The 10,404-nt window shown below is 39.1% G+C and overlaps 1 protein-coding gene across 3 annotated transcripts in view; it reads left to right on the forward strand.

The window, feature by feature from the left end:
- Positions 1-7,883, forward strand: part of LOC111150797 (prospero homeobox 1) — a 52,458-nt gene extending 44,575 nt beyond the window's left edge. For 2 of the 3 annotated variants that reach the window (XM_022508401.1, XM_022508402.1), the window contains one exon: positions 2,733-7,883. In XM_022508401.1, coding sequence (XP_022364109.1) covers positions 2,733-2,918 — 186 coding nt within the window. In that variant the 3' untranslated portion in view covers positions 2,919-7,883. Of the gene's footprint in view, positions 1-2,729 lie in introns of all 3 variants that reach the window. The other variant, XM_022508400.1, reaches the window with a different exon arrangement.
- Positions 7,884-10,404: the final 2,521 nt, after the last annotated feature.

Here is a 10,404-nt window from a genome sequence, read left to right on the forward strand (position 1 = left end):
AAAACAAGAGAAAACCCACTAAAAGCCATTAACAAGCATGGCAAATAATAATAGGGTGGGAGAAGCACGCCCCCCCCCCCACCAAGTTACTTTGATTTGCCTCAGGCACCCCCTAGAAACTTCTCTCCCTCCTCTAGCACTGATGCTGTTCTAGATGCATCTCCTCTCCTCTGATGGTCTCAAACAATACCTCTGCTCCCTTGGCCCCGGGTACGCCAGACCTCCCGTGGGCCCTTGGTGTGGAGGAGCTTCCGGTCTTCCCTGACTTCCTCTGGAGGAGCGACCATACCCTGTGTCCCACACTGCTCACTGCCATGCCCTGCTGCGTCCCCAGTTGTTCAAGGAACATAGATCTTTGTCATGCCTCTGTTGCCAATGGCAGGGAAAACCACACTTCTTGAAATGCTTATTTTAATAAATGCCTATGATTATGTTTCTTTAGCATTTGGCTAACAGCTCCCAAACCAAGTAGTCAGGGTGGGTAGTTGTACCTGCCTCACTGTTCTCCAGCCAGATCCCCTCTCTCAGTAATGCCCATCTGATAAAACGTGAAGGATTATCTTTGAGGGAAGAGGGGAGAGTATGCAAAAAGGCTGCTTAATGACTTTTTTATTTGGGTGTGAGGCCAGTGAGAGAGCTAATCCCTCCTCTAGGCTCCTCCTATCCCACAAATACTCATGTATCTGCAGGAGTTTTTGGGAGAAATTACCAACATTGTGTAGAAAATTTAGATGAATTCTCATCAGGGAATGGCCATTGGGGTACAAGGGTTAGCACATCCATGGGGGACAAGGCAGGGATAAGGGGTTGTTGTGATGATTTTGGAGAGCACTGTCTGGAGAAAATGGCTGGGGTGTATGTCTTTGGAAGAAGCTACTGAAAATTTTCACTTTTTCTAGACTCTGATAGGCCCCACATGGGGTCCTTTCTTTTTCTGGGGAATTAAAATCCTTTAATTTTCTTTACAAAAGACAAGTGACTTACCTTTGGAAGGAGTGAACTTCTTTGTCCAATTTTAAATGTATGAAACAGGGATGCCTGGTGATCATTTTAGTTTTCCTTAATAGTTACTGTCATTATAAAATGGTCCATTGCACAAATTGAGAAAGAGTGGGAGAAAGAGATCAAATCTGTTCGACATGATGATACCTCCGTGTAGTTGGTAAAATGGCATATGTGAACTGAGACGAAAATCTTTGAACCCTTCCATATGTGTGGACAGATCTGTCTACACGTACAACTGTAGTGACTTTACTTCCTCATATATCTGCACTTACTATAAAAGTAAAACTTTACTAATGCAGAAGTACCCCACTAAAAGAAATCTACGAGTGTCCGTGTGTACATGGGCAATTAAGAGTTCACGGAACGGCTCCGCAAATCCTTTATCTTGGTGTAGGGAACAGAAGCCATGCTTTACCTTGGGTAGCTGACAGAGAATACTAAGGACATCAACAGCTACCCCTTTCCCTGGACAAGACGTTGGACTATTAAATAAACAATTGAGAACACACGTACTTATTAAATGAATAAATGGATAAACTATTAGGGATTCTCAAAAGAATATTTGGAAGGGGCGCCTGGGTGGCTCAGTCGGTTGAGCATCTGACTCTTGATTTCGCTCAGGTCGTGATCTCAGGAGTGTGAGATCAAGCCCGATGTCAGGCTCTGGTTCAGCATGGAATCTGTCCTTCTCCATCTGCTCCTCCCCCCTCGCCCCCGCTCGCGCTGTGCTCTCTCTCTCTCTCTCTCTCGTTCTCTCTAAAATAAATAAATAAAATCTTTTAAAACATAAAAATAATAAAAAAATAAAAAGAATATTTGGAGGATATTTGTCTTAGAACGTAAGGACTTTGAAAAATTCCCTTGATCTCTCTGAGCCTCAGTTTTCTGCACAGTAAAAAGGGGACAGGGACACCTTATAGAGATGCTGGGAGAACGGAATGGGATGATTCACAGTCTGTGCATAACTGAGTGCCTGACACATAAAAAACACTCCAGAAATGTTGGTTTTCGTTAGTTCCTATCAGCTGCATGAATCACTCTTATGGAGCAATTCTAACTCAAAGTAAAATAATTTCCGATGTAGAATTTTAGGACTCGGTAGAGATTTTGTATTTTGGGACTCAGTGTGAATGTCATCCCCTTATCCCTGTCTGTACACAGAGCACTTTCTGGTGCATGTTACTCCTGTATACAATTTAGCATTTGGGTCAGCAGTCCTCTGCTGCTATGAGAAGAAAACAGATTTTTTGGTTTTCTTCATTTACAGGGGGTTTCGGTGATATCAAAGCCCAGTGATCTCTTATTCTACTTTTGAGAACCACACTTTGTTTTCATAATGGAAATCAAAAGGAAACAGGATTCAAATTCTGAAAGATTAGCCGGAGACTTGCACCGGAATGCACCTGTTTAATGAAGTGGGGAATCCCAGCCGTGTGTCCCCTTTTCTCACCTGAATATTCAGAAGGGAATCCCGGTTTTTCAGTACGTCTACGTGTATCCTTTACACAAGTCCCTTTCTAGAACTTCACAAAGCTGTCCACCCCACATTACAGTGCTACTATATATAACGACTTTACATAAGAGAATAGAGGCCGGCCATTTTTAGCAAATGCAGGTGCCACGTAAAGCCCCTTTCTGAAAGAAAGAACTTAGCTCAGTTTCCTTTGAAGAACTAGAGACTTGAAACTGAAAACTTTATTAATGCCATTGTCCCCTTGTATCAGCAGGTTCCAGAAAGATTCCTGGAAGTTGCGCAGATCACATTACGAGAGTTTTTCAATGCCATTATCGCAGGCAAAGATGTTGATCCTTCCTGGAAGAAGGCCATATACAAGGTCATCTGCAAGCTGGATAGTGAAGTCCCTGAGATTTTCAAATCCCCGAACTGCCTACAAGAGCTGCTTCATGAGTAGAAATTTCAACAACTCTTTTCGAATGTATGAATAGTAGCAGTCCCCTTTGGATGTCTAAGTTGTACGTGTCTAGATTTTGATTTCCTATGGATGTGTATGGGAGGCATGGATATGTTATGAAATCAGCTGGTAGTTCCTCCTCGTCATCTTGCGCTCATTTTCTTTTGTTTTCCATTGCAAGGGGATGGTTATTTTCCTTCCGTCTTTAGTTTACTTTTGCCCGAGGCCCTTAACATTTGGAGACTTTAAAATAGGGTTAATTTTCAGGGAAAAAGAACTTTGACGTGTGGAAATTCTCTATTTGCAAGGAAAGGCATTTCAAAGATGCTTCTGCTTGATCAATAGTTTATCGCAAATAGCAGTTGGCAAAGGGAGACCCGTGACACGGCACTGCCCCACCGACGGTGACGTGTGTCTCCTGCTTTTACTGCTAACGAGGCCAGAAAACTCAATGAAACCACTACGTAAACTTAAATATTTTGTTCGGTTTGAACTCCATAAGTCGCTTTGTATTCCTTGTTTAAAAATAATGCCAGGGGCAGATGAACAGCTCACTTTTCCAAAAGTTACCCAAAAGGCCAAATTCCAAAACCAAAAATAGTCACGGTCAAGCCTTTCCATAAGAGAAACGGCGTGTAGGCCCAAACGGGTGTACCCGTTTCTTCCAGGGGCAAAGCGATTCTACACAAAACTGACTCTTTCGAGATGAGGCTGGAAATTCGCACCCAATCTTCCAGTTACGTCTGTAAGAGTTACAATCGGTTCTTCGTAATCAGTGAGTATACATCATTTTTGATAGAGAAACACCCCTTTCCCATCATTTTCTATTATCTCACTTCAGATATTAAAAGGCACATACGTTTCAAATGGACTCTTAACTTGGTTTATATGCTTCAACGAGTTATTATGTCTGTTTCATATTTAACACTTGTTTCCAAAAGAAAAAAAAAAAGCAGCAACAACAGCAACACTATCTTCTGAATACCTTTCTCTAGTAAGGAATAAAGGACATCCCAAGTTGACCATAAAATTCCTGCCTACATTAGACTCTTGTTGACAGTGGTGAGCTGACTTGATCTTCACCTCCAAAGAGGAGCCCACATCAGGATGACCTCTTTTCATACGCGATCCCACACTGCCCTGATGGATATCCCAAGTAGTGACAGTCTAATGAAGTGTTTCTTCATTTTAGGGACAGCATTTTAAAGCAACTGAGAAAGTCTCTTCGAATTCAGAAGCTAGTACTGACCAAATCGTGCGAAGCGTGTGTAGGCAGCATAGGAAAGGTTGGGGTTAACCCAAAAGACACAATTTCAGCACACGTAAGAAAGCCGGCTGCTGGAGTGTGCTTTCTTCAATGGTTCTCCTCTTCTTCCTTTTTTCTCTTTTTCCAGTTTTTCCAAGGTGTACAGTGTCCCATACTTGCTTTTAAAAAGTCCTATGGCATTCACGCTTGTTTTCCCAGATGGGTTTTGTGTGCAGATGCAGTAAGAATTCCTTGTTCATTGTAATAGGCTTTTCCAGAACCCCCCCCTCCCTCCCCTTAGGTCATTGGACGTACACTTAAAATGACACAGGAACAAACCTGGTATTTAGATTATACTGAACACAAATACCATTTTCCCTTAATTTTCATAAAAGTTACATTTGACTCTGGAGAATGCAGGTTGACCCATGTGACTAACTAGCTGACCCAATCGCTGTAATTTACCATCATTTATAAATTCTGCTGATGGACAGGAATGTATGGAGGCAATTACTGTCAGCACAAAGCCTTAAAACCTGCTGACTTTAAATTAAACAGCACAGTCCTATGATGCCCGGCATCATTCAGGAGGCTAACGGGCCCTCGCAGTGTGCAGCGACACGGGCTGGAACACCACTGGCTTCTCTCTGCACCCCCAACCAATGCATCATCCAGCTCGTGCTCCCCTACGTAGCACACACAGAGCCAGCAGATCCAATTTGCTCTTGTTCCGGTTTGCTTGGGGGAAAAAAAAATGTTTGGATAATCATTGCATTGGAATAAAAAGCAAACCAAAAAAAAAAAAAGAAAAAATCCAATCAGCACAAAGTAGGGAAGCAATCTCAACTTGTGGTCACACTCTTTTGTCTTGCTTCACGTGAAAGAGTAGGAATTCATTGTTCACGTCCTGATACCACTGGGTCTTCGCTGTTCCATGTAATTCACATCAACATCGTGTTGCCATTTGCAAGGTAGAAGGCAAAACCATAGTGTATTCACCTATGTAGACAGACTGCTAGTATCTTCTGATCTGGGGCAAATTCAGTAAGGATCCCAGGCTCATTTGGATCTTTAGCATTATTTTCCCCTGCCTTTCTAATTTAAGTAGACGGATTCAGCAAAAGTGTGTGTTCACAACCAACGTTGATGTGCTTATCTATGATAATAGCCGCTCGAGGTTCACTGAGGCATAGAAATGGTTTCAGAGTAGAAATTGCATGAGGTTGAACTCACCTCTTTGTTCGATCACTTTTGCTTTTGGGTGGTTTTTCCCCTTTTTACGATCACAAATCTTGTGCCTCCCAGTGCATTGGAAAGTGACAAAAGCCTGTCTCTCAAAACTCCTACTTAACGATTCTGGGTTTGGTTTGGTTTGGTTTGGTTTTTTAATCACCATCTTTCAAATCTCAGCTCAACTCTCACCAAGTGAAAATTGGCTACTTGGGAGAAAGTTAACTTTCTATGAAGGTGGGAGGGACAGTTTACATAGGAAAAAAGAAGTCTAAAGTGCATGTTGAAATACCACATTACCACTTATTTTCTGCTAACCCTAAATCATTTTTGCATATACACTTGAGGTGATAGTCTGTGCCTAGACCTAAAATGCACCAGCGGGGGGATTTTTAAAAATCCTTCAAAATACCAGTTTATTCCCACAAGTACAATTGTTCTTGTGCCTTCTGTGGCTTTCGATTTCATCTTTTTGACTTTATTTCCAATTACTACAGCTGCAATAAACACTAGATTTTTTTTTTTCTGGCTGTTTGACATAACGTTGATAGCTATGCATATTTTGTGTCTTTTTAAAACAAAGCGGGAGAATACGTTTTTGAAGAAGAGAATTTTTAGAACAGTTTGATACCGCAAATTATTTTTTCTTCAATTGTTTGAGCAGCATTCGAGTTTTGAAAATTCTTGTAGAAGCCAATTTTTTGTAACTGTGGTGCAAATCTTGTGTTTTCTTAGCCTAATGAAAAGTAGTATAGAAGCAATATTTCATACCATGTGCTGTATATGTGTGTGCAGGTGTGTGAACACGAGGACACATACACACATATACACACATGTAAAAATATACATATATATATGCGTGTGAAGTGGAAAGCTTACCTTTTCCTATCTAGATTTAAGGACCTATTTTAGACATTTGTTATGTTTTGTGAAAAGAATGTTCTATTTGCAACAACAAAACATTTAATTCTTACTGTATCTCTGGCTGTTTAATGAGGACGTTTCACATTAAATGGTAAAACAACGTGGAAGATGGTAGAATGTAGTAATTATTTAAGGAAATGTTCACCCACATATTCCTGAAGTTTGCTTTGTGCCTCCGAGTATTATTTAATTCAAGTGTTTTATGTTTGCAGAATCTTTGTTGCTGTGCTAGGGATGTGGGTGAATATCATTTTTAAAAATGTTAAAAACAACAAAAAAAAAAGCAAAATAAAAACACTAAAGCAAGAGGGGAACTTTTATAAAGCAATGTAAATATTTAACCTCATGGCTGTTGTTACGTAAGACATGAGATTTTAATAAATAACTACATTCTCACAACATCTGTTGAATTTATTAGGAACACTACAGTGACTGTATAGACAGTTGAAAGCATTCTTGAAAATCCTGCTCTCTACTTTTAAAAGATAACAGTCTCTTTCATCAGATGTCAAGGGCAAGGGTAATGCAGTTTCTGTAAATTTATGAAATTTCTTTTCTATGTACATGAAAACACTAAGTAACCACCACACACACACACACACACACACACACACTCACACACATGCACATACACAAACAGGTTAATACTAAGTCATAGAGCTGAAGATCTGAGGGCTTTAAAAACAGAATGTCCCTCAGAAGCAATCATACATTCATCAAAGAAAACGTGGTTTACTGACTCCCTGAAAGCCGTGTACGTGTGAGGACAGAGCAAAATCTCTTTGCCCTGTATATTATAGAATATTCATTGGTGTGAATAGTACAAATGTTTCCTTCTGGTACAAACTCTGTGTTTGCAAATTACAAGAAGCATTGTTTTCAAAAAGCTCCCCTTAAAAGAATGTAACTGGTTTATATGAGTAAGCGGTTACTGCATTGCACTTAAATGTTCTGTTGAAGGAAATGCAGTTTTGTTTTCTGTAGATCTGTTGGTTGTAAACCATTTATAAAACTAAAGCTAAAACGTTCATATTCAGAGCTGGGATCAAAACTCATATTCAACCTTTGCATCTTCTCATAATTATCCTTCTAAGAATATAGCAGGATCTGGAAGCGTCCAGACTTTTGAGTCTTTTAACTGAGCCCTCTCTCAAATCTGACACCCTCTAAAATGCACAAACGAGCAGAAAAGGCAAACAAAAAAAGCCCGCTTTTGTGAAAATGTATTCATTCTGTGTTTTAAAAATATTCTAATCCTCCACATGGGGAGGGGGAAGCATTTTCAAATTGTATATTACCACTTCAAGGATAGAATTAGAAAAACATGCATTTGGGGTTGGTCTCAGCGCTACCTACAAGAATCAAAGGTCATGGCTTCTCCCGATGTTGTCCCAGCCTCTTCTCATATGTATATAGTATAAACCGTGACAAAACACTGCCTTTATATTATTTAGCAATATGTTGTAAATAGCATTATTAAGCTCTTTTTTTGTAATAAAGACCCTTTGATTTGAATATAGTACAATAACTGAACTGATAAAGTCAATTTTTGATTTTTTTTTTTTTAGCTAGAGGCAATTTCAATTGTGGATTTTTGTTGTTGTCTATTGTTCTGAAGACTTTGCATAATTTATTGGTTTAATTTATCCTAATTTATTTGATGAAGGTGTACAATTTTGTATTACCAAGGATGTACTGTAATATTAATTGATATGATTAAAAAAATGAGACTCCCTGTCCATATTAAAAAGAAAATAAAAAGGTGCAGTAGACAATTGATTTTAAAGTAAAAGTACAAAAATTTAGTTTGGCAGCTACTAAATTTTAAAACAGAAAAAGTTGTGGGGGTGGGGTGGGTAGGGGGTTTTACTTTGTGTGTTTTAAGCTTTTGTATACTCTCCAAACTTTTACCTTTTGCTTTGTACCACTTAAAGGATACAGTAGTCCAATTGCCTTGTGTGCCTTCCATCTTCTCTTAAACTGAATGTATGTGCAGTATATATGCAAGCTTGTGCAAAATAAAATATACATTACAAGCTCAGTGCCGTTTGATTTTTTTTAAATCACGTGACATTTAGCTTTTGGACCTGTGTCCCATTTTAGGACAACGGGCTGCTTGTGACTAATATTCATTACGGACTTTGCTTTCATTAAAATGCTTAATTACACAAGTCTAACATGAATGCTTGCAACTCCTAGAAATGATCTTTTTTACTTCAGATTATTGTAGCAATGGGCTACGTGTCTCTTTGAGACCTCTTCTCACGGATTTAACTTTAAAAATGACAAAAGCTTTGGTTTAAAACAATGTTAGTGAGCTAAATTTAATTCAAAATTGCAAATGTCTAACAGTTCTAAGAACAAGGAGAGGTGTTCCCAAAAGTCAAAAATGGCAAATATATCACTTGAAATATGGGGAGGGAGAGCTCATATTGTTTCTACTCTGGTTGGAGTCAGAACTAAGTACTAATGTAAATTTTCTGAAATCTTTCTAGAATGTTCCTTCAAACGTGACTGGCAGCATGTTTCATACTAAGACCACTGGTCCTATGGCTCTTGAAAATTTCCTTTATCTCTTTCGCTTTGGTTTAAAATCCTGTCTCCCTTATCCTTGAATCGGGAGCAGGAAGAATTAGCAAAAATCCTTTACCTACTTGAAATTGACTCTATGACCCATCATTCACAGCTGCACCTCTGTTTCTGGCTTCCATTTTACTGTAGACTGAGTCTTCTCAATCTAAGAATTCTTTTGCTTTCACTTAAATGATGAAATTGTATTTGACCCTGTTCACACAAAGGTGCTTAACACTATCAAAACAATTAAATAATAACGGTATTTTCCCACTTAATGTTATTTCTCTATCAATGGCACAGACTTAAATTCCAATTGTCCTACCTTAATTGGGCAAAAGGGCATGCTACGTCCCTCTGCGCCAAGTATTTATTCCATGATTGGAGAAAAAATAAGAAGCTCTCCCTCTTCCACCTGCTCTTGGAAGACAGGAGACATTTGAATAATATAATGACTCTTCTATCTTCTTGTACTTATTTAAAACTGATGTGCTTTAAACTAAATTGGATAATCCAGGTAGCAACTAAATCACCAAGACGTTACAGCAGGTGGTAACGGTTTTTGATAGGCTTATTACCAATATAGCACCAAATCATTCCTTTTGTGACTCTAAATTATCCAGTGGCATTGGTCTAGAACAATATGTACTGACCACTGATCACAGACCATATTCTACAGAAGTCTCCATGTCAGCCAGTAGTCATGTTCTACTGGAAAGTATAAGCTCCAACACACTAATAAGAAAAAAAAGATAATGCTGGCTTTATTCATTGTTATCTCCATCTGCCATCATAAGCAACTTACAAGTTTTCTTAAAGACCTACAACTAAGAAGGACTCCCACAATTAATTTACTACCATGTGCTGAGGTAAGGAGTAGATACCCTGGAGTAGGAGTCACAAGAAAACATCAGACATGTGCCGTGTATTGCCAAGTCCTGGAATCTATGAATACTCCTGTATTTTAAAAGGCATAAAATAAAAGAGAAGTCTATATAAAGGAAAAGAGCTGCTACAGTCATTAAAAACTGGCTGGTAAGACATCTAAACAAAATTATGAAAGATCACTGAAGAGATAAGTGTGCTACATGCCCCTGGTCAATATTATAACCCTTTGGAGGAAGGGTCAAGACACTGGCGTCAAATTTGGAAGGGTGACTTCTTTCGCTAAAGGGAAGATAGTCAAGAGAGCACCGCTTTGAGTGCCAAAAGACTTTCCTTGAAGTTGTTCGTTTCTAAAAATCTTCACTACCCAGGGAAACCTAGACAAGACACATAGCCCCTGAGTGCCCAGAAGAATCCAAAGAAGGCAAACGAATCTTTGGGATCAGGTCGCCACCCTGTTGACTTTTTTCTCTGACAGATGACTATGTGGGGGAAGAAAAGCTTTATTAAAATATTTTTGCTTCTCATAAGAAAGGCAGATGACTATGTGGGGGGAAAAAAAGGCTTATTAAAATATTTTTGCTTCTCATAAGAAAGGCAATTTAAGATGCAGGACAAGGCAAGAACAAA

This window comes from Enhydra lutris, unplaced genomic scaffold (genome assembly GCF_002288905.1).
Source record: "Enhydra lutris kenyoni isolate GAN:26980312 unplaced genomic scaffold, ASM228890v2 scaffoldscaffold24, whole genome shotgun sequence".
Lineage (NCBI taxonomy): Eukaryota > Metazoa > Chordata > Mammalia > Carnivora > Mustelidae > Enhydra > Enhydra lutris.